General features: G+C 46.9%; 2 protein-coding genes across 2 annotated transcripts; one reads left to right on the top strand and one right to left on the bottom strand.

The window, feature by feature from the left end:
- Positions 1–20,360: 20,360 nt before the first annotated feature.
- Positions 20,361–22,505, bottom strand: MOAP1 (modulator of apoptosis 1). Its single transcript, XM_046009909.1, has 2 exons — positions 22,257–22,505; positions 20,361–22,152 (listed from the first exon to the last, which is right to left on the bottom strand). The coding sequence occupies exon 2, from the start codon at positions 22,035–22,037 to the stop codon at positions 20,988–20,990; it is 1,050 nt and encodes a 349-aa protein (XP_045865865.1). The 5' UTR covers positions 22,038–22,152; positions 22,257–22,505; the 3' UTR covers positions 20,361–20,987.
- Positions 22,506–22,641: 136 nt separating this feature from the next.
- Positions 22,642–25,930, top strand: TMEM251 (transmembrane protein 251). The gene is made up of 2 exons (XM_046009910.1): positions 22,642–23,074; positions 23,504–25,930. Exons 1-2 carry the CDS (start codon positions 22,977–22,979, stop codon positions 23,913–23,915), a joined length of 510 nt encoding a protein of 169 aa, XP_045865866.1. The 5' UTR covers positions 22,642–22,976; the 3' UTR covers positions 23,916–25,930.
- The last annotated feature ends 1,277 nt before the right edge of the window (positions 25,931–27,207 follow it).

Here is a 27,207-nt window from a genome sequence, read left to right on the forward strand (position 1 = left end):
ACGAAGCCCTGAAAGACACTTCTGCACAGAGGAGGTGTGAAGGAGGCGGAGGCAAGAGATGGGGACCAGGGAGACAGTCTGGTTCCTGTTCTTCCGAGCCGTGGCTGAACCCCCGCCCTGGGGCTCCTTGAAACAGAGCCCCCTTTTTGCTTAAATTGCATCCAGTGGGTTTCCATCTTTCTCAAGAAAACAAGACCTAGCCAGTACCTTGCCAAGTGTTCGGGCTTTATAGATGCATAAATACGGCAGGGTCTCTGCCCTGAAGGTCATAAAGCAGCAGGGGAGACGGACATAGACACTAAACATTAACTACAGGGCGATAAGTGCTATAATAAAAATTTATTCGAGGCAGGGAGGTTGTGCAGAGATAAATTAAGATAACAGATGTAAAAGTATTTTGAAAACAAAAACGTAGTGTGTATGTCCCCTATAATCATACTTAGGGGATCCAACTACTGTTCGACATTTATTTTAATTAAGAACACAGCCAGAGGGGCGCCTGGGTGGCTTAGTGGGTTAAAGCCTCTGCCTTCGACTCAGGTCATGATCCCAAGGTCCTGGGATCCAGCCCCACATCCGGCTCTTTGCTCGGCGGGGAGCCTGCTTCCCCTCTCTCTCTGCCTGCCTCTCTGCCTACTTGTGATCTCGTTCTCTTTCTGTCAAATAAGTAAATAAATAAATAAAATCGTAAAAAAAAAAAAAAAAAGAACACAGCCAGAGTGTTACTGTTTCACAAGGCAGATGCTGGTATTATCTGGCAATGAGTAAGTTATCCGGGATCTCATGCCTTCACTTCCTTCTTTGTGTCTGGTTAGTGGATGGATAAATAGCATTACAATGTCCCAAAGAATTGGGGAGCATTTGTAGTTTCTGACCTTCCTGCTCTGTCACAGGTCTCTACCCTTTCTGTAGAAATGACTCCTTGAAATGACCAGGCTGCTGACTCAGCTAAAATAAAACCTTCCAAGTCAATCACCGAAGTTTTGCTCACAGATATGCCGTTGCTCAGTTAACCATAGTTGGTGACATTATGTCTGAAAGGAAGGTGTGACTTCTACTTAAGTAATCTTTAAAATCATCCTGTCCAAGGACACTTCGAATGTCTTAACAGTTTATGAAAGCAAAAATACGGTCTTGAGAAATGCCTTCCCTCCACCCTCATCAAGGACAGAGAACACCTGTTGATTCCTACTGAATTTCTTTTCCTTTCCTTTCTTTCATTCCTTCCTTCTTTATTTGGCAGACAGAGATCACAAGTAGGCGGAGAGGCAGGCAGAGAGAGAAGGGGAAGCAGGCTCCCCGCCAAGCAGAGAGCCTGACGTGGGGCTCAATCCCAGGACCCTGAGACCATGACCTGAACTGAAGGCAGAGCCTTTAACCCACTGAGCCACCCAGGCGCCCCTTTTCTTTTCTTTTTAAAAAAGATTTATTTATTTATTTATTTATTTGAAAGAGAGAGAGAGAGAGAGAGAACACAGGGAGGAGGGGCAGAGGGAGGGGGTGAGAGAGTCCTAAGCAGACCTCACGCTAAGGGTGAAGCCCGACGCAGGGCTCGATCTCAGGACCCTGAGATCACAACCCGAGCTGAAACCAAGAGGCCATCAACCGATTTGGCCCCCCAGGAAGCCCCTACTGAATGTCCCATGGCAGAGATAATAGCACCGGCATAGCTTCAATGGCACCGTGGTGTAGAGGGACAAAGCGGGCTTTGGTTGTCAGCTTGACCTAGGTTCAAATCCCCGCTCCACAAACTGCCAGCTGTGGAGTGTTGGGCAAATTAATTCACCTCTCTGAGCCTCAGCTTCCTTATCTGTTGCAGGAAAGAAAGACACTGATGAGATCAGCTGTGGGGTGGACCGGAGAATAACAAACCAGGTGGGACTCTAATATAACTATGAAATGGGACTAGAAAACTGCTTGTTTAGAGGCACCTGGCTGGCTCGGTTGGAAGAGTTCGGAACTCTTGATCTCAGGATTGTAAGTTTGAGCCCCGCATTGGTGTAGAGATTACTTAAGTAAATAAATAAATAAACTTTAAAAAAAAAATGGCTTGTTTCTTCTAGGATATCCTGGAGTGCACTGGGTTTTCTAGGAGGGCAGGGCTTCCTTTCCAGCAGAGCTGATCTACTCCTAGGAATCAGAATCTGATCCATCACATTTTAATGACAATGATGTGTTTCTTTTCTTTCAAAGATTTTATTTATTTGAGAGAGAGAGAGAGAGACCACGCGGGCCAGCATGAAGGGGAAGGGGGAGCAGAGGGGGAGAGAGGGAGAGGGACAAGCAGACTCTATGCTGAAAATGCAGCCCAAAGCAGGGCTTGATCCCAGGACCCTGACATCAGGACCTGAGCCCCCGAAATCAGGACCTGAGCCAAAACCAAGAGTCGGACGCTTAGCTGACTGAGACGCCCAGGTGCCCGGACAATGATGGGTCTCTAGAGACTTGTATCATTTGCAACTCAGTAAGCCAAGAATAATTTTCCCATGAGAGTAACTCTAAAGTTGGGGGCCTGATCCTCAGAGCCCAAATTCTACAACCATTATAATATCATCCTTCCACTGAACCTTTAAACAATTTTTATCTTTTGATTTTTATTATTGAAGTGTAATTGACATCATCCTTTGATTTTTTTTTCTTTCCTTTTTTTTAATTTAAATATTTTATTTATTTATTTGACAGACAGAGATCACAAGCAGGCAGGCAGAGAGAGAGGGAGAAGCAGGCTCCCCGCTGAGCAGAGAGCCGGATGTGGGGCTCGATCCCAGGACCCTGGGATCATGACCTGAGCTGAAGGCAGAGGCTTTAACCCACTGAGCCACCCAGGCGCCCCTCCTTTTTTTTTTAAATTAACATATAATGTATTATTAGCCCCAGGGGTACAGGTCTGTGAATCGCCAGGTTTGCACTTCACAGCTCTCACCATAGCACATATCCTCCCCAATGTCCATAACCCAACATCCTTGGATTTTTTTAAGATTTTTTTTTAAAGTAATCTCTACATCCATTGTGGAGCCCAAATTTACAACCCCAAGATCCAGAGTCACACCCTTCTCCACCTGAGCCCGCCAGGCTCCCCCGGAACACTTGCTCTCTGCACCACCTCCGTTATTTTGCAAAATGCTCACACTTTAAAAAGTAAGAAGAGATATCGCAGTGACCGTCCTTCATCATAGCCCTTTATCTCAGCGGACCTTTCCAGGAAAGCGATGAGCCCAGTGATGTGCTTTTCAGCCTCTGCACTTGCAAGACCACTTGAACTCAGAAGTTCCAGCACGCTTGAAACAGCGCCTGCTGCCGGCTCAGGATAGGGATTTCGATTTTTCTGCTAAACTGGCGCCACCCTGTGGCAACTTCATGAACAGAGTACAGGCCCTGGTCCCGCCAGTTTTGAAATTAAGGGATTCTTTTTTTTTTTTTTAAGATTTTATTTATTTATCTGACAGAGAGAATGAGAGAGAGCGAGCACAGGAAGGGAGAGGGTCAGAGGGAGAAGCAGACTCCCCGCTGAGCAGAGAGCCCAGTGGGGGACTCAATCCAGGATCATGACCTGAGCTGAAAGCAGTCACTCAACCAACTGAACCACCCAGGCACCCGAAATTAAGGGCTTCTTGACTAATTTTTTAATTGGCTGGGGGTCTTGCATTTCAATGTATGGGGCATAACATGAGGCCTTATTCATGTTTTTAAACTCTTTCAGATATCATTCAGATTCACATAAAATATAATTGCGCTGCCCTGGAGTTCTTTAAATCTTCTAATTCCTGATTTTTGAGATTTTAAGAAGTCTGCATCTTAAGTTTCCAGGAAGCGCCATGAAAAGGCAATCATATATCTCATGTTATTTACTTTCAAAAGGAGCCCCACTCTGAGCAGGATTGCACCAGGCTGCCTGGAGGAAGCCACCTCTGACGTCACATGTATAGGAGGTATCTATTCCTGTCCTTGGAAACTCACCCCCACCTCCTTCCATCTCTTGGGGTCTTCCTAAGCTGCTTCGGTGAGTCAGCAGGGGACACCTCCATTGTCCACTCATGCGGCCCCTGAGCAATCTCTTTTCAACCTAAACTTCTCCCTTCCTAACTCAGGGTGGAGCTTTTCAAATTGGAATCTGTAGGTATATTCCTGGGGAGGGGGTCTATGAGTTCTACTAAAAGCTTCAAATGTTGTGTTTTCATTTTAGGGTCATCTGGGTGACCATTCCAGAACCAAGGGCCACCTACGGTTTTATTATTTATTTATTTTTTAAAAATTTTATTTATTTATCGGACAGAGAGCACAAGGAGGAGGGAGGGAGAGGGGCAGAAGAAGAGAGAGAAGCAGATTCCCTGCTGAGCAGGGATCCCCGCTCAACTCCGGGGGCTGGATCCCAGGAGTCTGGGATCATGACCTGAGCCAAAGGCAGACGCTTAACCGACTGAGCCCCCTAGGGGCTCCTCACCTCACAATTTTAAAACCTGCTTTTCCATTCGGACTGAGGTCATGTTCACGGCAGATGAATCAGTATGCAGTATCATTGAAGGCAAACATCTCACCAGAATTCAAATAGAGAAAGATGGCAAGAAAAGTGCATGGTTCTAGGAAATGATGGATTTTGCAACTCTAATCTCCTTCCTAGCCAATGTACTAGCACTAAAGTTCATAAAGAAATCTCATTGAATGCTATTTTCTGTATCATATTTTGTGCTTGTTTTGTTTGATTTTTGTTTTTAAGTAGGTTCTCGGCCCAACGCAGGGCTAGAACTCAAAACCCTGAGATTAAGAGTTGCAGACTCTGCCGACCAAGCCAGCCAGGCGCCCCTCTCGCTGTATAATATTTTGAGGGTACACGATTAAATGGATTGGCTCATTAAAATAATGACTAGGTGGTTAAAATGGAGTTTATTACTCAAAACCAGAAAAAAAAAATCAACAGAGATAATGTCAGTGATTCAAATAATGGTCCATTAATCCAAAACAAAACTCAAGTTGAAAAGACATCTTTTCCCCATCAAACCCCACACGGGTGATTCACGGTGATTCAGTGACAGTAAATCACCACCCATCACTTTGATTTAATGTTGCTCATTTAACGTTTATGACTTTTTGTTTGCAGTTTTGAGTTTAGTTTAAGGCTGAGGCAGCATATGAGCGTTTTAAATATGGAAATGTCAGTTTTGTTGCAAATGTCTTCGTTTTCGTCCCTGCCTTGGAAAGAGTCAATACAATTGAAGAAGGGGGACTCCCCCTCACCTCCAGCACAGACCCCAGAGCCAGTATTTCCGAATAAGTCCCTCCTCTTTCCCGTGGGAGATGAAGAATGAATTCTTCCAGCCCTCCAGGCAAGGGAAACCAGTTTTTCAGCGGGGAATGACTGAGTGTCTAGTTTTACTGGCCCATCAGAGTCTACCAGGAAAGAAAAGAAAGCGGGGCTTTTGTGCATAGGGATTAAGAGGGGAGGGCTGCATGTGAGGGACCATCCAGAGCGCAGGGGGTTTGCTGGAATTTCACTGCTTCGGAGGGAAAACTTGGGATACAGATGCCTCTGTCATCTGCACGTGGGACAGAGTCGGGTTCTCACCAGGGACCGCCCAACAAGGGCAATGCCCAGCAACATCACAAGCTGGAGGTCCCTAACTTGGGATCGTGATCAGAGATGACAGCGTCACCCATCAGCCCCATCGGGAAAACATGCCTGAAGAAGGGGCCCTGCCCAGCCACTGCGGGAATATTGTGAGGATGGAGAAGGTTCAGAAAGGCGGGAGGAATCCAGACACTGGCACCGACCGCTGTTGCCAAGGCAGCACAGACAGGAGCACCAGGCAGCAGCAAAAATGTCCCTTCTCCCTTCCTCCCTGCCAGTCTTTCTCTCAACGGGTTGGATCTGTCAGAAAGACATCGGGCCCAGGATTCTGGAGTATGGTTTTCAGAGTCCCAGCCCCAGAGCAGGTAGGTGGGGGTGGGGAGGGCTGAGAGATACGTGGCCAGGAGCCACCAAACCACATTTAAGGCCACAGGGAGCTCATGTTCTGCATCTCATTCAAGTCTCTTAGTTGCAAGGCAAGGAAGTGGATTGTGACCAGCTGAAGCTGCAGAGGAATTTACCAAAGGCTACTGGGCATCTCACAGAACTGGCCGGAGAAACGAGATCAGAAGTTGGCCCCGAACCAGACCAGAAAGGACACTGCTGCCATATGGCCTCTGTTGTTGCTGCCATAGTGTGGTAGAGTCTGTGATTTTCCAGGAGGGATTCCTTCTCTCTCCTTCCACCCCAAGCCTCCCTGTCCTGCTGACCACGGACTTGGCCACGTGACCTGCCCTGAATTTGGGGGAAATGACAGCATGCCCTTTCTGAACAGGGTTCCTGCCAGAATGTAGTCTGCTTCAGATTCTCTTCCTCTCCCTCTGCCTCTCCCACCTGCGTGCATGTGCTCTCTAAATAAATAAATACAATTTTTTTTTTAAAGGAAGAAAGGGGCGCCTGGGTGGCTCAGGGGTTAAAGCCTCTGCCTTTCGCTCAGGTCATGATCCCAGGGTGCTGGGATCGAGCCCCACATCAGGATCTCTGCTCAGCAGGGAACCTGCTTCCCCCTCTCTCTCTGCCTGCCTCTCTGCCTAGTTGTGATTTCTGTCTGTCAAATAAATAAATAAAATCTTAAAAAAAAAAAGAGAAAACTGAGACACACAAGGGAATAGGCCACATGACGACAGAGGCAGAGATTGGAGCTGTACGTCGATAAGCTCAGGGACAGCAAGGAGCTGGAACACCTCGCTAACACCAGAAACTGGAAGAGAGGCGTGACGCGGATGCTTCCCTGGAGACTTTTGGGAAGACACGGACCTGGGGACACCTTGATCTTGCCCTTGAGCCTCCAGAATTGTGAGAGAATGCATCTCTGTCGTTTTCAGCCACCAGCGTGTGGCACTTTGTTACATCGGCTCTGGAAACTAATACAGAGTGCAGACCCTCAAATATAAAGAGGAGGTCTGGGAGCCCCCTCTCCTGCTTTCCCCACGCATGTTTCAGTCATATTCTGAAACCATCATTCAAAGGGAGGGTCCTTGGATGTTCCTTCGGTAGAGGCGATTTGTATGGGAACATAAGGAAGCGCAGCAGGGAACCCGTCCCCTGGACCCTGAGCTCCCTCGGGGGGAATTTGGTATTTTGCATCTCTGCCTTCTCTTGGATAGCATTTGATCCAAAAATAGCTTTGCCTGGGTAGGGCTACTCAAGGTCCTTGGGTGGAAAACAGACGCCTCTTGAATAAGTCTGCATGTGAGAGTAAAAGGACTGTGTGGGGACAGAAATGTCCGGGGCTGGAGTTTATGTCTGAGCAAGGCCCAGCTGATTCGGAGACCCGCGAATCACACCCACACGTCCTTCTATCAAAGAATAGTGAACTCTACTAGAGTCTCTCAAAGCCATTTTGGAACAATGTAAGGAATATAAGTACATTTCTTATGTGTCCTCTCAAAACTGGAGATTCAATAAGGCAAGAGCATGAGGGAAGGGGAGGGGCCCCTTTAGCTAAGAGACTCCAGAGACACTAAGGGCTGTGTGTGGTCCTTGTTCGGATCTGATTCCCATAGATCAAGTGTGAGGAGATTTTTTTTTTAAATATTTTATTTATTTGACAGAGAGAAATCACAACCAGGCAGAGAGGCAGGCAGAGAGAGAGGAGGAAGCAGGCTCCCTGCAGAGCAGAGAGCCCAATGCGGGGCTTGATCCCAGGACCCCGAGACCATGACCTGAACTGAAGGCAGAGGCTTTAACCCACTGAGCCACCCAGGCGCCCCAGGAGATTTTTAAAAAACATTTTATTTATTTATTTATGTACTTGAGAGAGAATGGGGGGAGGAGCGTGGGTGGGGGAAGGGAGCTTCCCAGGCAGACTCTATGCTAAGCGTGGAGCCCAACACAGGCTCGATCTCACAGCCCTAAGATCATGAGCTGAAACCAAGAGTTGGATGTTTAACCGACTGAGCCACCGAGGCACTCCTGTAAGAAATATTTTTTGAGATAATCAAGGAAATTTGAAAATGAACTGGATATTAGAGGATCGAGTCATTGACAATTTTATCAGATGTGATATTGGCATTATAAGAAAATAGCTGTTTTAGGGGCATCTGGGTGGCTCAGTGGGTTAAGTGGCTGCCTTTCGCTTAGATCATGATCCCAGGGTCTTGGGATTGAACCCCTGCATCAGGCTCCCTGCTTGGCGGAGAGCCTGCTTCTCCCTCTCCCACTGCCTTCTGCTCCCCTACTTGTGCTCTCTTTCTATCTCTCTGTCAAACAAATAAATAAAATCTTAAAAAAAACCACATCTGTTTTATTTATTTTTAAATTTTCTAAAAGGTTTTATTTATTCACTTGAGAGAGAACACAGAGGGAAAGGGAAAGCAGACTCCCTGCTGAGGCAGGAGCCCCATCCCAGGAACCTGGGATCATGACCTGAGCCAAAAGCAGACACTTAACCTACTGAGCCACTCAGGCACCCCAGAAAAATAGCTCTTTTAAAAGAGATACGAAGTGGGGTGCCTGGGTGGCTCAGTTGGTTAAGCAACTGCCTATGGCTCAGGTCATGATCCCAGGGTCCTGGGATGGAGTCCCGCATTGGGCTCCCTGCTCAGCAGGGAGTCTGCTGCTCCCTCTAACCTCTCCCCATCTCCCCCGCAACCTCAAATAAATAAATAAATAAAATCTTTAAAAAAAAGAAAAAGAGGTACAAAGTATGTAAAGACAAAAAGGCGTGCACGATAAAGGTTGACCCGAATTTTGACCGTCGGATTTAGCTAAGAGGCGTGATTCCTAGCGTTCCATCATCTTGCCCTTAGTGTGAGTCTATGTTGAAAATAAGCAAATAAATATTGCAACAAATGGAAGAAGTAATAAAGCTATCTGTAAAAATATTTAAAACCAGCGGAGAGACATTTGGCTAAACATTATGTATTAAGCACACATGTTTATATCTATTTCCACTTGAAACCCATCCAAAATGACAGTCAAGGACTAAAACAAGTGTAAGTCTACCAGAACAAGGGGGGGGGAGGTGCATCCCCTGCCGAGAAGTGTGCCGCATTTGTCCCAGCAGAGGAGCGAAAGACCGCAGCCTGGGTGCTTATGAGCAGCGGACCTTTATTTCTCCTGGGCGGAAGGCTGGAAGGCGAAGGTTGGAGTTCTAGTGTGGCTGGGCCAGGGCTTTCTTCCGCATCGCGGTGTCTTCGTGTGGAGGAAGGGGCGAGGGAGCTCTCCGGGGCCTCTCCTACAAGGGCACTCATCCCATCCGGGAGGCGCCACCCTCATGACCTCAGTCATCCCCCCAAATTCCCAGCTCCTAACACTGTCACCTTTGGGGCTCAGGATGTCAGCATTCAGACCAGCGCAAGACGTCAACACATTTTTGGACCGTGGACAAGTTCAGGCAGACCTCACTTTATTGCACTTACGCTTCTTTGTACTTGGCAGATCCGCCTTTTTTTTTTTTTTTTTTTTTTTTTTTTTTTTTTTTTTTACAAATTGAAGGTTTATGGCAACCCAGTGTCAAGCATCTATGGGTGCCGTTTTCCCAACAACATTGGCTCACTTTAGGTCTCTGTCGCATTTTGGTAATTCTCGCAGTTTTTCAAACTTTTTCATTATTATGGGTTTTTTTGTTTTGTTTGGTTTTGGTTTGGGTTTGGGGGGGCGGGTTTGGCAATTGTAATCAGTGATTATGCCTTGCTGACAACTCAGATGGTGGTTAGCATTTTTTTAGTAATGGAGTCTTTTTAAAGTATGAATTTTTTTTAGACATCGTGCTACGGCACACTTCATAGACTTCCGTATCGTGTCAACGTAACTTACATGCACTGGGAAACAAACATTTCACTTGGCTCGATTATTGTGGGGCTTGCTTTATGGCAATGGCCTAGAACCAAACGTACAGTGTCTGACTCTGCCTGAGGACCTGGGAGAGCAGAGGAAGCTACATGCTGCCGAGGGGGGACAACTGAAAGCCGATCTTCACCCCACATGGATCTTCCAAAAGGCATGAAAGGCAGTAGGGACAGAACCACGCGAGGTCGGGACGGAGGACTGGAAACAGAGGGCATGCTAGTGGAATGGTGGCCGTCAGAGGTGTTATCCCCGCACCTGTAAATGTTACCCAGGAAAGGACGTTTGCAGATGTGAGGAAGCCAAGGATCTTGTGGCAGGGAGACTATCCCGGCTTATGCAGGTGGACCCCACATGCGGTGACAGGCGTCCTTATAAAAGGAAAGGGAAGGGGTTGGACACAGACATGGAGGAGAAAGCCTTGTGAAGAGAGGGCCAGAGAGATTTGATGATGGTGGCCTTAAAGATTGGACTGATGTGACTACAAGCCAAGACGCAAGCCAAGGAGCCAAACAGTGGATTTTTCCCAAGAGCCTGTTGACGCTTTGATTTGGGACCTGTGTCTCCAGGTTTGCAGGAGAATACATTTCTGTTGTTTTAAGTCCCCAATTTGTGGTAACTCACTATCGGGGCACAGTAAGCTACTCAGAGTTTGCCTGATATAAGAAATAAGTCAGATGGAAGGAGCTAGAAGACACCTGGAGCCCCCATTCTACCCTCTGCTGCTCACCTGGGCAGAAGATGGGGCGTTATTCTGTGGACAGGCTTAATTTGAGCCACAGATGCTCCTGACTCACCAGACACAGTGTGGAGTTGACTGAAAACCAGGAGAGTGACGAGAGTCTGCATTCCAAACAGGGAGGCCCCGGGGCTCTGTTTCCTGCCTGGCTTCTGGAAAGTAAGTAGATAAAGGATTGTTCCCTGGAGGAACGGAACAGCCTGGGAGAGGAGACCTCCAGCTCCTGACATTTGAGGGTCCCCCAGCCAGAAAGCTGGCCGCCATCCCACCACCAGCCCCAGCCACGAACACAGAGCTTAGTCGGCTGTTTCATGCCCCGCTCTAAGATGAGAACGGACATCACATGCTTGAGAACCCACCACGCCAGCTTCTCAGACCCATTTGAAAAAACCCATCAACATGAAAGAGGGAAGAAAATAGAAAAAGGGAATTTGGGCACAGGGCTACCCAGAGATGGGACATAAAGGTCATGAGACGCAGCCCCACTATGGGCTGCCATGCAGTGGGGGCTTGGGACGGCTGGTCTGCTTGCCTCCCCCAAGGGATGGATCTATTTGGAGGAAACGATAACTTGGTAAGGAAGACTAAAAAACTAAAAAACAAACTAAAACCCGAACAACAGCAACAACAAAACTCGAATAAATATCCCAAGAGCCGTAATAAATCCTGTCTCATGCTCGCCTCGTGCAAATGGGACTTGCTGGTTCGTTTGGGTCTTGGCCATCGATCTGTCAGCGCCCTAAACCAGGGCAGAGCCTGGGGGAGAGAATCCACAGCCAGACCCCGGCCAGTGCCGGAAGAAGACAGACTGCCCCTGGAGAAAAGAGCAAGTGTCTAATCCAGACATTCTGAGGAATGTGCACATTTCTTGAAACTGTTTGTTTCAAATTTATCTTGTTTGTTTGTTCAAATTTATCTTAAGTGTTCTCTCTGCCTGACATGGGGCTTGAACTCACAACTCCAAAATCAAGAGTCAGTTGCGCTTCCGACTGAGCCGGCCAGGCACCCCAGAGGTGCATGTTTCTTTACTTGTGCTGGTCTCAGTTAGACTCAAACGGCGATCAGTCACTTTGAGATGGAACTAGTCTTCTGAGTGTCCCAAGCTAGGCCCTCCTCCTGGAGTAAGCGGAGTTCCCTCCAGCTGGCTAGGAGTGGCCTGTCTGCTCCCTGCGGAGAAGCTGCCTCACCCCTGCTCTGCCTAATGCATTATAAATTACTAACTAAAAAAAGTAAGTGAGTAGTGTTTGCCTCTTGGAATTTATCTCTTACTATTTTTTTTTTAAGATTTTATTTAAGATCACAAGCAGGCAGAGAGGCAGGCAGAGAGAGGAGGAAGCAGGCTCCCTGCGGAGCAGAGAGCCCGACTCGGGACTCGATCCCAGGACCCTGAGATCATGACCTGAGCCGAAGGCAGCGGCTTAACCCACTGAGCCACCCAGGCACCCTACTTTTTTTTTTTTTTTTTAAAGATTTTATTTATTTATTTGACAGAGAGAGAGATCACAAGTAGGCAGAGAGGCAGGCAGAGAGAGAGGAGGAAGCAGGCTCCCCGCGGAGCAGAGAGCCCGATGTGGGGCTCGATCCCAGGACCCTGAGATCATGACCTGAGCCGAAGGCAGCAGCCCAATCCACTGAGCCACCCAGGCGCCCCCTATTTTTTTTTTAATAGGAAGTATTCACTGGAGAAAAGTGGGAACTTTCTTTTTTTTTTTTTTTAGGATAAAATTGTCCATAATTCTGCCGATATAACTCTGTTTTGTATTTGTATACCAGAAAACATCCTTCCATTAGGCGGAACCATAGGAAATTACTAAAATTCAATCAGTTTTGACCTACAAAAACAGCGATTGCGTGGGGTTCTGTCCAACACGAGTTTGTTTGAACGGCTACAGAGTAGAGGACCCTTTGGGCATGGTGTCGTCTCCTCAACCCGCCGCGTGCCACTGGGCCCTGACGTAGTTTCTCCCTTTTCACAATGATAAAAAGGATTACAACAGAAAATTTACCCATTCTTTGTGGACATCCCATATAAGTTTCTTAGGAGACCTTTCTAGAAATGGGATACTTTAGATAAAAGGAATGCACATGTTAAAAGCTTTTGTAGCATCTTGAAGGCGCAGTGTCTGAAAAGCCAGAAGCTGGTTGGTACAAGGGAAATCTCCCCACTCTCGAGGGGATGGGAGTGTCAGGGGCCCTGGGGGTTACTGCTTCTGCTAAAAGACTACTTAGAAGGAGGGAGGCAAGATCAGAAGGGAATTGGAAACTGAAAAGCAGCTGGACATTTACTGTTTGGAGCAGAGAGAGTTTGCGGAGGCAATTAAGGCTGTACTCCAAAAAGGCCGAATATATGCTGGTTATAAAACCCGAGAGGGCCCATGGCAGCCTGTACAATGGACAGAGAAGAATCCCGTGTTTATTACTCTGATACGTGACTCAGTTAAGTTAGGGACAAGGAATGTAATGGAGGATTTTTTTTTTTTTCTTTTAGCCTGGATCTCGTAGAAGAATTTTACCATTTAAAGGTAACATATAAAGTAGAAGTAACAAAAGTATTGGGCATTTGGGGTGGCTCTGTTGGTTAAGTGTCTGCCTTTGGCTCAGGTCCTTATCTGGGGAGCCTGGAATCAAGTCCTGCCTCGGACTCCCTGCTGGGTGGGGAGTCTGCTTCTCCCTTTCCCTCTGCCTCACCCCGCCCCTGGCTGGCCCTCACCCCTGCTTCTCCCCCGTGCCCCTTCATTCTCTCTCTCTCTCAAAATAAAAATAAATAAATCTTAGGGGTGCCTGAGTGGCTCAGTCAGCTGAGTATCGGCCTTTGGCTCAGGTTATGTTCTCAGGGTCCTGGGATCGAGTCCTACATCGGGCTCCTTGCTCGGCAGGGAGACTTCTCCATTTGCCTGCTGCTCCGTGGCTTATGCTCTCTCTCTCTCTCTCTGACAAATAAATAAATAAAATCTTTATAGATATAAAAGATAAAAATAAATAAATCTTTTTTAAAAAGTATAAACTTGTTTTCTGTGTCTGTAGAGGAAGGTGATAATGGCTGCCGCAGGCACCTCCTAGAATTCACAGCCTCGCGTCGCCTCCTGCCCTGGAGTGCAGGCTGGGACGGGGAGCTTGTTCCTAATGACGAGAATACTACGGAAGGGATGCGGCGCCCCTTTTGAGACAAGATTATAAAAAGACTGTGGCTTTATCTCGGGGTCTTCTCTCACTCCCTTCTGGACGGCTTGCTTCCTGTAGAAATCAGCTGTTGTGTCATGAGCGGGCCCCGTGGAGAGCTCTCCAGCCCGGGGCGGGGGGGGGCCTGAGCTTGGAAGGTCTCCCAGGAGATGGCCACAGCCCCGGCCAACACCTCTGCTGCAGTGGGTGACGGGGCCAGCACCTCCCGGACTCGTGATCCACAGCAACTCGGAGACAATTGGGCTTAGCCGTAACTTCTGTGCATACAGCTGGCTTATGGAGCAGGCGGATTGCTGGCACTTTGCACAAATTTTGCACAAATAACTCATTTGGTCTTCACCATGACCCTGTGAGGCAGTGCCATTCTTCTTTTTTTTTTTTTTTTTTAAGATTTTATTTATGTATTTGACAGAGAAAGATCACAAGCAGGCAGAGAGGCAGGCAGAGAGAGGAGGAAGCAGGTTCCCCGCCAAGCAGAGAGCCGGATGCAGGGCTCGATCCCAGGACTCCGAGACCATGACCCGAGCGGAAGGCAGAGGCTTTAACCCACTGAGCCACCCAGGCGCCCCAGGCAGTGCCATTCTTACTCTCATTTCCTCTGAAGAAACCGAAGCCCCCCGCCCCCCACCACCAAGGGTTAAAAGCCACAGAGTTAGGAAATGGCTAAGCGGGCATGTGAATGGAGAGGCTCTGGCATGGGAGCCTTGCTCACGTGGATAAGGATTTAAGAAGAGCTGCTCATATTTCACAGGATAGAATTACATCATTTGTCCCTGCCTAAAACGAGCAGTTTGGCAAAGGCGACCGAAGCATCTTAAACGAATCAAAACGTACCGTCCCCCCTTCCTGCAGGGGCTGTGGAACAGCTGGGTTTCCCCCGAAATTCACGGTTCTGTAGAGCGGGTGAGCGATCTGGCTTTAGATACAAAGGAGGAAGGGGACTAACGAGCCAAATCGCGGCTCCTGTGCGGTCTCTTCCGCTGCATTCGCTGGGTTGTATCATCCTTATTCTTAATTCTCTTTGGAGGCAAGCGGCAGGCGGGGTGGCATTCAGGCTCCACGGTCAGCAACTGGCTCACCGGTCCTTATACTCATGTTCCACACCTAGATGGTGCCAGCTTGGTTCAGAGCCAAGATGCTCGTGGATGCGGTCTGGCCCGGTGGTTAGGGTACTGGCTCTGGACCCAGACAGATCTGGGCAGCTTTTAGCTGTGTGATTTTGGACAAACCACCATACCTCGCCAAAGGTCTGTGTCCTCACTGGAAATTAGGGCTAGTAAAATACTCACGAAGACTGTGGACAGAATTCAACGAGGTAATGGTAGGGGAAGCATTTAGCTCCATGCCTGGCACACAGGAAGAGTGTAACAAATGACAGCTTTCATTATGACTATGATTATGAGTATTTTTGAGGGAGAGGGTGTGGGGGGGGAGGGGCAGAGACAGAAGGAGAGAGAGACTCTTAAGCAGGCTCCACATCCAGCACGGAGCCTGATGCGAGACTTGATCCCACAACAATGAGATCATGACCTGAGACAAAACTTGCTTAACCGACTGGCCACCCAGGCACCCCAGCCATGATTATTACTATATATAATAAGGCACATCAGAAGGGCGCCTGGGTGGCTCAGTCAGTTAAGTGTCTGCCTTCAGCTCAGGTCATGATTTCCGGTCCTGTTACGGAGTCCTGAGTTGGTCTCCCTGCTCAGTGGGAAGCCTGCTTGTCCCTCTTTCTCTGCCCCTCCCCCCACCACTCGTGCTCTTTCACTCTATCTCAAATAAATAAAATCTTTAATTAAAAAAAAGGTATATCAGAGCATTACTACTTAGTTACAAAATATTACCTTCCAAGTGTGAAATGCCATGTTGGACTTACATGGGATATGATATACCTTGATATCAAGGGGAACACAGAATCTAATTGGGAGCTGGAAAGCACACCCATCAAAAGAGATTAGATGATATTTGGGGACACAGGTTAAGTGACATATATTAAGGCATGTTAAGAATTGAAAGTCAGTTTCTAAATTAAGGATATTCAAACACAGATAACTAGAAGACCTTTCGAGTCACAGTTTTAGACCTAAAGAGGACCATAGATTCTGTAGGTGAGTCAACAGAAATCCAAGAGGAATTTAATGCCTTTACTTGCAAATCATAGCAAAGCCAGAAGCAGCCTCAGGTTTGGATTCAAGTTAGGGCCCTCCCACTAACTAGCTGTGTGTGTGTGTGTGTGTGTGTGTGTGTGTGTGTGTGTGTGTGTGTGTTTATTTTAAATGTATTTATTTACTTATTTGCAGGGGGTGGAGAATATGAGTGGGGAAAGAGGTAGAGTGAGAGGGAGAGAGAGAGAAGCAGACTTCCTGGACATGGAAATGAATCCCAGGATCCTGAGATCATGACCTGAGCCAAAGTCAGACAGTTAACCCACTGAGCCGCCCAAGCTCCCCCAGCTGCATGGTCTTGAGCAAGTCACTCACTTCTGAGCCTCGCCTGCCTCATCTGTCATATTCTACCATTTCAGACCCCAGCTTTCTGACTCCTAACCCATCTCTCGGGATGATGACTGAGAGCCTTAGAACCCTACTCTACCCTGAATTATTTGCACTGAATCCAGTTTATACCTAAGAAAATTAACATCTCTAAGAGCAGAGTTAGGCTTGCTCCTAGCAGAGGCAGGATAGTGTACGGAAACCCTCTGAAGCTAGAGTACTTTTGACCCATATGTCATTCTGCCTAAAATAAGATACTTTCAGAAGTTGAATTCTAAAGCCATCTGGTCTCCAATTTTATGAAATGTTCTGGCTGGAGGTGAAAATGGAATCATGAAGGATGTTCTCGGTTACATAGACACATCGGTCCATTTGCCTAGGCCAGCTCTAGAAGTGTCATGGACTAGAGAGGAAGTTATTTCCCAGATTGGGTACTTAAATATTTTTCCACATAAACGCTTGAGAAATTCTCCAGTCTTTGAGGGGGGCAAGTGTGATCACTTATGTAAGAAATAATCCCTTTCTGTTTGGGCCTGTCCATTGGATAGTCTGAGTGCTTACTGCCACCTGGTGGTGCTTAGATGAAGAACCGTTTTTAGGAACGGTGAGCCCTCCAGGTAGTTTTTCACTCCCTAATGACTTCTTTCACTGGATGGCACGCCAGGTCATTTGTTATTTGCCTGTGCATGTATATATGTATGTATGTAAGCATCTGTGTATGTATTTCGATTAGCATTTTATTTATTATTTACTTATTTTAAAGTTTATTTAAGTAATCTCTACACCCAACGTGGGGCTCGAACTCACGAGCTAGAGATCAAGAGTCACATAGTCTTCCAACTGAGCCAGCCAGGTGCCCCCCATGAACACTTTATGTTAGAATAGTATAGACTTACCGAAAAGTTAGAAAGATAGTACAGAGAGTTCCCACTCTAGCAGTGACCTAGTTGCATCTTATCGTTAGCATCTTATGTTACCAGGGTGCATTTGTTACTTTCAAGGAACCAACATTGCTATATTACTATTAACTAAAGCTCCAGACTATTTTCGGATTTTACTTTTCCACTTAAGTCCTTTATCTCTTCCAGAAGCCCTCCCCCACTACCACATTCCGTTTAGCTACCATGATTCCTGAGTCTCCTCTGGTCTGCCACAGTTTCTCGGGGTTTCCTTATTTTTCATGATCTTGACAGCTTTGAAGGGTGTTGGTCAGGTATTTTGTAGAATGTCTTTCAATTTGCATTTATATGGTGGTTTTTTTTAAAGATTATTTATTTGACAGAGTGAGAGCACAAGCAGGGAGAGCAGAAGAGGGAGAGGGAGAGGGGGAAGCAGGCTTCTCGCTGAGTAGGGAACCTGACACAGAGCTCAATCCCAGAATCCTGAGATCATGACCCGAGCCAAAGGCAGAAGCTTAACTAAGCCACACAGGAGCCCTATTCTGTATTCCTCTCATTAGACCGGGCTATGCATTCTTTGATGTTAACCTTGATGTTTACTAGCCAAGCTAGTACTTGCCAGGTTTCTCCACTGAAAAGTTACTTTCTCCCTTTCATTGCTCTATTCCTAAATTCAGCCCACACTTAAGCGGGAGAAGGGAATAAGCTCTACCTCTTGAGGGGGAAGCATCTGCATAAATGATTTGAAATTCTTGCATAAGGAAAACCTGACTCTTCTCCCACATTTATTTATTCACGCATCTGTTTATATCAGCATGAACTCATGGATATTTATTTATTTTATACTTTGGGTTATACCCCAACGCTATGCTATTTGTTCTGTTCAAATTGCAGCTTTTACCAGCGGGAGCTCTTTTGGGCTGGTTCCTGTTATCCCTTTGACATTTCACCTCCTTTTGTGTTTTGAGCACTTCCTTTGTGTATTTTTCATTAAAAAACACTTTTAGAGGCATCTGGCTGGCTCAGTCAGCAGGGCAGGCGACTCTTGATCCTGGGATCGTGAGTTCAAGCCTCATGTTGGGCTTAGGGCTTACTTAAAAAGAAAAAAACACACTTTTAGGAAGCAAAAGAAAACGAAAGTATCTTTACAATCCCATCATCCCGACACAACCGTTGAATCCCGAGGATTCAACAAGAAAATTTTCGTGTTTTGTTGTTCACGCTTTCGAAACGTTAGCTTTTTTTAAAAATAATTTTTTAAATTTTTTAAATAAACATATAATGTATTATTAGCCCCCGGAGTACAGGTCTGTGAATCACCAGGTTTACACACTTCACAGCACTCACCATAGCACACACCCTCCCCAATGTCCATAACCCCACCACCCTCTCCCTACACTACCCCTCCCCCCTGAACTAACCCACTCCCCCCCCCCCCCCAGCCCCTCAGTTTGTTTTGTGAGATGAAGAGTCTCTTATGGTTTGTCTCCCGGGAACATGAGCTTTTAAAGAACATATTTTTACTACTTCACGTGATTTCATAAGCGTAACTGCCATCTTGGACAATTCTGTAGTGTTGGCCAGATGCTAAGTCAGAACACCTCCAGAACAGATTATGTGCCCTTGCCCCTGGCACTGAATCTCTGAGCCTGAAGCTTCTCATCTGTAAAACAGGGAAATGATGGTATGTCTTACAGGTTTCTGGGAGAGTTTAACCTGGCAGCATAGACAAGGACTCTGGAAATACATGGCCTGAGTATAAATCCTGACCCTGCCACCTCTTAGCTGGGCAAACCTGGGCAAGTTACCTTAGCTCTCAGTATTGTTTGGCTAAACGTGTTCAGCGGTGCCCACGGCAAGTGTTGGATGTCAGCTGTTATGAACCCTGGATAGACCTCCATGCAGGCATTTTAACCTAAATTTAACTGTACAGTCTACAGTTGTAAATGTGGTCCTTTGGGGTGTTTTTATCAAAGAGGAAGACTTTATTCTACTTTTCAGCAATTTCCAAACTTTCTTCATGTTGACTATTTTTTTAGGGACCAAGTCACTAACCCATGCCTGCCCTCCTGGCTGCCCCTAGGTCTCCCCACTTCTCATGTCTAGCTGGCAGTAATGATTCAGAATAACACACTCTACACTAATGCAAGTGAGACATATATAAAATGTGGTTAACACCTGCCATGTTTCCCTTGTAAGGCTGTTGGGTCCTCGTATTATGACTGCTTCTCTTTCTTGGCAATGGAAAGCATATAGGCCTTGCAATAGGGCAGAGGACAGAATTCTGGACCCGCCACTTACTAGTTGTTTTGCCTTGGGCAAATATTTTCTTCTTAAGTTATTATTTATTTGTCAGAGAGAGGGAGCACACAAGCAAGGGGAGCTGCGGGCAGAGGGAGAAGCAGGCTCCCTGCAGAGCAAGGAGCCAATGTGGGACTTGATCCCAGGGTGCTGGGAACATGATGTGAGCCGTAGGTAGATGCTTACCCGACTGAGTCACCCAGGCACCCCCTTGGGCAAGTATTTTTTAACTTCTCTGTGCCCATTTCCACAAGCAAGAAACTCGATTTTCCTATATTGCAGGATTTTTAAGAGGATTCAACAAGAAAGTACATGGGGAAACTTCAATTTAGTCCAGTCTATCACAGAGAAGCACAGTACCTTTATTTCTTCCCTTTCACTCTCCAAATTCGACACACTGATCCATTTGGAATACTCTTTGCCCTAATTCGTGTACAATCTTGTTTTGTTCCCTCGTACATCAGTCGAAGGTCCCTCCAGCAATCTGAGAAAACTACTCCCTAGGGACACCTGGATGGCTCAGTCAGTTGAGCATTTGACTCTTGGTTTCCGCTCAAGTCATGATCTCAGGGTTGTGGGACTGAGCCCCACACTGGGCTCTGTGCTCAGTGAGCCAACTGCTTGAGATTCTCTTCTCTCCCTCTCCCCTGCTCACTCTTGCACTCTCTCAAAAACAAATCAATCAATCAATCAGGAGGGAAGGAAGGAAGGGAGGAGAAAATAAAAAAGAAAAAGAAAAAACTGCTCTCTACCCACTGGGCACTAAGAGGAAAATAGCCAAGGGACTAAGATTGTGTAACCTCAGTGTTTTTCAGATTTATGCTTTTGGAACTCTTTGTTCAAATGAAATCTCTCTTGGAATCTTGATATAAATAAAACAGATTTTAAAAAGGCCATTGTGTCAGCATTCCTTTATTTTATAAGTTCACATACATCATTTTATCACACCTATTAAAACGACATTCAGAAGCAGATGTTCTGATGACGTGTATCAGAAATCCAGGGTTAGAGGTGACAGCTGCAAACTTATCAACCTCAGCATTTGATCCTGCCTGATTTGGACTGTACAGAATCAATAAAATTGTGATTCAGATGGAAAATAACTTAGTATCTTAGCCACTGCACGTATCTTCATAATAAACGTAGGGCAATACACACCTAAAAACTACCTCTGACACAGCACCACACCCAACATGCTACCCTCGCACCTGCTGCATGAGCTAACATCTCAGAGCACATGCATACATAGAGATGGACCCTCTGGACAATTTTGTTTGATAAATTCACAGGAGTAAATCTATATTCATAAATACTAATGCAGAACTACATCTTCCCTAGTCTAGGACACCATGGGAGACACGAAACAGGCCCAGAAATGACAAAGGATTTAGATGGAGAACTGTACAGAATGAGCTCCTTGGCCGCGCAAGGAAGGGACTGATCGACGTGTATCATGAGTACACGCACTGTTCCACCTTCACGCTCTGCTTGCTGCCGGCTCTCCCTTCCTGGCTGCCTAAGATTCAGGAGAAATGCCCTTCTTGGAGAAGGGCCTCCTCCTCCTCAGCTGCCTCTTCCTCCTTTATCAGCTCCAGGAGCTGCAGTAAGCCAGGGGCTGGGCCATCCTGCGGCAGGGCCAGCTTCCTGCGAAGGCTTCTGCAGACCGCCCCAGCTAAGATTTGGTCTAGGCGGGCCTGATTCACAACATCCTTCTCAATTACTCCTCTCTCCACCAGTTTCTGTAATAAAGGCTCCAACCTTAGCACGTAAGCAGACAATTTCTCTTCATCCTTCTGGTAAGTGGTCAGATACTTGATCTGCAATTCCCTAGGATTATCGATCACCCCAAATACCTGCTCAAGAGCCTGCAGGCATTCAGCGACTGTAATGAAGGGATTGTCCGTCTTGAGGACACGAATAACATCAAATGCTGGGCCTCTAAGGCTCTCTAGCAATCGCCGCCTTTTCTCCAAATCCGACACCCGCCACGTCTTCATCATCTCAGTAGTATGAAACAGCCAGGATTCGAATTCTTCTTCTCCTGGCTCTGGAGGGTTACGGCCGGAGAACACTCCCAGCTTTCTGTATCTCAGGTACTGCAGAACAGGCTGAAGGGCCTCCTCTAAGGCCCGGGCCAACATAGGGGCCTGCACCTCTGGGATCATGTTCTGGCCTAGGTCAAAAGGGTCGTTTCCATATCCACGAGCTCTGGCCAGCTCCCCCAGCCTTGTGCCCTCTCTCTCTAAGAATTCATTTAATCTGCTTAACAATTCATTATCCAGGCCTGGGGGCTTAAAGATCACTCTCCAGACACCCCCCTTTCCGGGTATCTCCTTAGGGACCACAGCATGAGACGCCTCCTCAGTCAGCCCCACCAAGGCCACATTCCTGTTCTCATCCCGCCGGAACATTCTCCCGAGCAGTCTGCACTCGCCCAACGGCGCCAAACCGGCCCGCAGAGCCTCCTCGATCTCCGCCACGGTGCAGGTCGGGGGGATGCCGGCAACCAACACCGCTCTCCGAGGGTCCACATCCATCCCTCGGCACCAGTCTTCCAAGAGCCTCAGCGTCATGGTGCCCCGAACAACGGATTGACAATCGAATCCGGCCAGGGTGGTGACGCCGCCGCGAGGCACGGCGTTTCTCCTCGGCACCCCCCTGAGTGCCGGCAACGTTCCGACGCGAGGCCTGCGAGCACAAAGCAGCTGCGTTAGCGGCAGGGGTCAGTGACCCCAGCCCCGCACCGGCGGGCGACCTCCCGGCCCGCCCCACTGCGACAAGCCGCGTCTCACCCTCTCCGCGGCCTCGCGCGTCCCTCGCCGCCGGAGGCCTGCCTCTCCAGCACTCGGCGCCACCGGGGGATGGCGGCCCGCGCCGTCGCCGCCGCGCCGCTGTCCGCCGCGAGGCACCGGGGGCCGGGCCGAGCGGCCCCGAAGATGCCCGGACCGCCACCCACGTGAAGGGACACGCCGGGGCCCGCGCTGCCGCAGCCCCCGACCCCGTCCCCACTAGAGCGGAGCTCGGGCGCGCGCCGGTAGGCGGCCCGGAGTCGCGACGGGGAGGAGGGCGCGCGCTTCCGGCCCAAGCCGGAAGTCCCGACTGTGGCTGCATCCGGGACGGCGGGCGGGCGGGCCAAACGGGACAGGAAGGTGAGATCCGGGAGCTGCCGGTCTCTGCAGGCTCGGCGGGTGGCCGCTGCCCCGCACTGGGCTCCCGGCGCCGCGAGGCGGAGAGGTCCGGGCCCGGCGCCGCCCGCGCAACCCTGGTCTGGGTCGCCCGGCGCTGCAGCGCGGCGGGGGGTGGGGCCGGCTGCCGGGGAGGCCCGGGGTGGGGGTGCTGGGGAGCCTCCCGACCCGGCCCGGGTGACACCGGCTGGGGCTCCGGCCGCAGCGACAGGGGCCGGGCCGCCGCGTGACTGGCCGCAGTCACGCTGTGCTTAATCACAATTAGCTTGTGCTCCAGGCTGGCGGCGCTCCCATTTCTCCCAGCCGGTGACCCCGGGGATTTCTCTTATGGTGGCTTTCCCTGAAATGCCAAAACCACCCGAATATTCAGAACTGAGTGACTCTTTAACGCTTGCCGTGGGAACAGGAAGATTTTCGGGACCACTGTAAGTGTAAAGAGTTACTGTCTTAACGTGGGGGCTCCGACATTGGTTTGACTTGTAGAATCGAGTGTTCACGTCCAAAACAGTACTGTTAAGGCAGAAACTATTTGAACCATAAAGGTGAAGTGTTCCTTAGGAAACCAGTTTAATTCCAGTTTCTCAAGGGAAGGTGTGCCGGACCTATTTACGCCGGATACAGAGATTTACTTATTCTGTGGGGCTTACATAAAAAGCACTCTCAATATATGCTGAAACTTTACTTTCTCGTAACTATTACGTAAAGCAACAAGCTGTGCATTCTTTACATTTCTTAGTGAATGTGAATTTAATAATTTCAAACCTTAAATGCACTAATGGGGAGTCGTTGCTATGACAGCATTACTAGACCCTAACTTTTTTTTTTTCTTTTTCTTTTTTTTTTTTAATTTGAAGGCACAGAGCATGGAGAATGATGAACTTCCGTCAGAGGATGGGATGGATTGGAGTGGGATTGTATTTGTTAGCGAGTGCAGGAGCGTTTTACTATGTTTTTGAAATCAATGAGACTTACAACAGGCTGGCCTTGGAACACATTCAGCAGCACCCGGAAGAGCCCCTTGAAGGAACCACATGGACACACTCCTTGAAAGCTCGGTTACTCTCCCTGCCTTTTTGGTTTTGGACAGTTATTTTTCTGATACCTTATTTACAGATGTTTTTGTTCCTTTATTCTTGTACAAGAGCTGACCCCAAAACGGTGGGCTACTGCATTATCCCCATATGCTTGGCAGTCATTTGCAATCGCCACCAGGCACTTGTCAAGGCTTCTAATCAGATCAGCAGACTACAACTGATTGATACGTAGAATCGGTCACCATTTTTTCCTTACAGTTACAAAACTGCCACTACCGTATGGAGCCTGGTCACAAGACTGCAGTTTCTTCACAGATCTCAGGAAGTTGTGGTGGGGCAGAGGCTTTCTAAAAAGTATGACTAGGGGGCTATCTTTATCTGAATAATAATGAATTTTTAAGTTGAAGCCTGAGATACAGTACTACAAAATCATGTTGATGACTTCAGATTTTGGAAGTAAAATCGTGTCTGTTATTTGCATTCTTTAGAAACTTGAATAAGTACCTGAACTATTTTTATTCTACTGTGCAACATAGTGATGATTCATAAATTTTTCCTTTGGGGAAAAAATGAGTATGAACATTTCCATTGTGCTTAATGTAAAAAGGTCCAAACATGGTCATAAAGTTTAAATTTTATACAATTAACTTGGCTTGCTTTAGAATTCTTCAAACTTAAACACCAGTTCAACCTGTTGTAACTAAGCCAACTATTTCTGCTTGCTTGCTATCAGTTTGTGAGAAATTGGTACGAAATTACTGAGGTGATGGCTGTCTTGATAAGCAAAGTTTGTGCTTCCTTTTGGTAATGCTGTCAGCATTATCAGTGGTATTAATGCTACGAGTCTTTTAAAAATTACTTGGGAAGAAACTAAATGTTTGGAAGTTGAGAAATCTTAACACATAGACGATGGAAACAAGGTGTTCAGTGGAAATATTTCGTCTGGTCCCTGTCAGATGTGTGACACCCTTCTAGAATACTACCAGTTGTCATCCTTCTGATTTTCTTTTCTGGCTAAGGTCCAGTCTTCAGGTCTTCAGGCAACAGGTGATTTGCATGAAGATGTGATCTGTGTACTTCTTCCTTTGCATTTGTACTTACTACCTCATGTCTGGTACCAATACAAATAACTAAAACATGGAAATATCCGATTTTAGGATTTTTTTTCCTTTTTTTTTTCTGGGCGGGATCAAGATGTATTTTTATATAGTTGTGTCATTAATACCAAGGCAGTGTTTTACACTGATAGATTTTAATAATCCTAATCTTTTTTGGTGCTTATTCTTTTGGGCTCTGTCCTAAGAGGCTGACATGAATTAACTCATTTAATCCTCTCAACAACCCTAAGAAAACAGTCATCCAGATTTTACAGATAAAGCCACTAAGGTAGCCAAGTAAAGTAACTTGCTTGTTCAGGTCACACACCTGGGAGGCAGCAGAGTGAGAAGTGTGAGCAGGCATCTGATGCCTTTGTCCTAACCACCGACTTGTAGGGCTTTTCACAAATGACATGTTTCACCGTGCTGGCTGCCTGGCCATGCCAAAGGATGGAAATGGCATTATGAAAGGTTTTTCTCATATGAGCTACTGAAAACCTGAAAGTGTTCCAACAACCTCAGCGTTCAAGTCTGACTTGACTAGAATGGAGGGCTGAACATTGCCTGGCAAGCTTTACTGTAAAGAGCAGGTACCTTTGTAACTCAAAAGCAGCAGGTAATCTCCAGGTAACCTGCTCCAGGTAACCGATCTCACTTTCCCTTTACTTCTTCCAGAGGTCTGGTGACTGAAATGCTACGGCTTTTGATACAATGCACGGACTGTCCACAGTAGTTAGCAGCTTGAAATACCTGTTTCTGTGAGGGTCAGATAACCAAATTCACTTGGCATCTTTTGAGTACTTAACTAGTAGTATGCATACTGCCCTCACTGTTTTCTGGGTGATTTCCATCTGTCTTCACAACGGGCCTATGAGGCAGGTACGTGCTGGTACTGGTGCCATTTTGCAGAAGAGGAAGCACGGGAATTAATAACTTGCTCGTGGTCACACAGCAAAGGCGTGGAAAAGCCAGGATTTGAACTCAGGATGTCTGGCTTCAGATCCCCGAGCCTTGTCACCTCGTTATACTGCTTTGCAGAAGAAAGGATAATTTGAGGAAAATCACTGAGTGGTTTCTGATTTGGTTGAATTAGTCATGAGGCAGTGGTAATTTGAAAATGATTTAAGAAAATTATTTCAATTTTTAAAATTTTATAAATGGTTGATATAATGCAAGGTTTGTGAGTTTATCACTTGTCTTATAAAGTAGTACTTTTTCATTAAAGTAGACTTTATCTTTTATTTTTTATTTATTTAGTAAAGATTTTATTTATTTATTTGACAGAGATCACAAGTAGGCAGAGAGGCGGGGGGGAGATGGGGGGAACGGGGAAGCAGGCTCCCTGCTGAGCAGAGAGCCCCTGATGTGGGGCTCTATCCCAGGACCCTGGGATCATGACCTGAGCTGAAGGCAGAGGCTTTAACCCACTGAGCAACCCAGGCACCCCGACTTTATCTTTCATATTTCAAATTTTAGTATTGGGGATTTAGAAAGTGCTCGGTCCATCTGTATCTTTCAAGAGCAGAATGCCTTGGTAGTAGAAGTATTAAAATAGAGTGGGAGTAATTCAGTACTTCCAAATGTAATTACTGAGTTTCAGATTGCAGGATTAATGTTTTTGATTATTTAGGAATTACCCAAATTGTGAATTATTCCTATTTTGTCTGTGGCTATTTGATAGTTCAAAGCAGGGCGCCTGGGTGCCTCAGCCGGTTAAGCGCCGGCCTTCAGCTCGGGTCATGATCCCAGGGTACTGGGATTGAGTCACACATCGGGCTTCCCGCTTGGCGGAGAGCCTGCTTCTCCCTCTCCCTCTGCCTGCCACTACCCCTGCTTGTGCTCACTCTCCCTCTGTGTCAAATAAATAAATAAAATCCTAAAAAAAATGTATAATAGTTCCAAGCATTCTTTGTAGGGGGAAAGGTGAAATTAATCTAGCAGTTACGTTGAGGGGGAGGTTAAGCTGATGGAGAGGAAACCTGTGTATTATATCAAGTTATTGATTTCATATTTACATCACAGTACAGTAAGCAGTGAGTACAGGATTAGATAAATGGAAATAATAGGAAGTGCCTCAGGGATTTTGGGGAAAGGACAAGCATCCTAGAATTCATAATTGAATAATATCTGCTTCCAGAAATAAGAAAAACAGTTAATATCCCCTAGTTGCTTAATAAGTCACCTTATTTGCAACCACATCTGAAATGAAGTAAAACCTGTTGTGTGTTTTTCATGGAAATATGCCAGATATTTTATTTTTTTGAATGTGCCAGGATAGAGAATAGATACTTAAATTGGAGAAACGTCTAATTTTTGGAGCTTTAGTCACTATGTTACCTTTCTACTTTTAAAGATGCCACCAGTTATTTTATTTTATTTTTTAAAAGGGGGGGGCAACGGAGAGGGAGAGAGAATCTCAAGCAGACT

The sequence above is a fragment of the Meles meles genome, chromosome 6 (assembly GCF_922984935.1).
Source record: "Meles meles chromosome 6, mMelMel3.1 paternal haplotype, whole genome shotgun sequence".
Lineage (NCBI taxonomy): Eukaryota > Metazoa > Chordata > Mammalia > Carnivora > Mustelidae > Meles > Meles meles.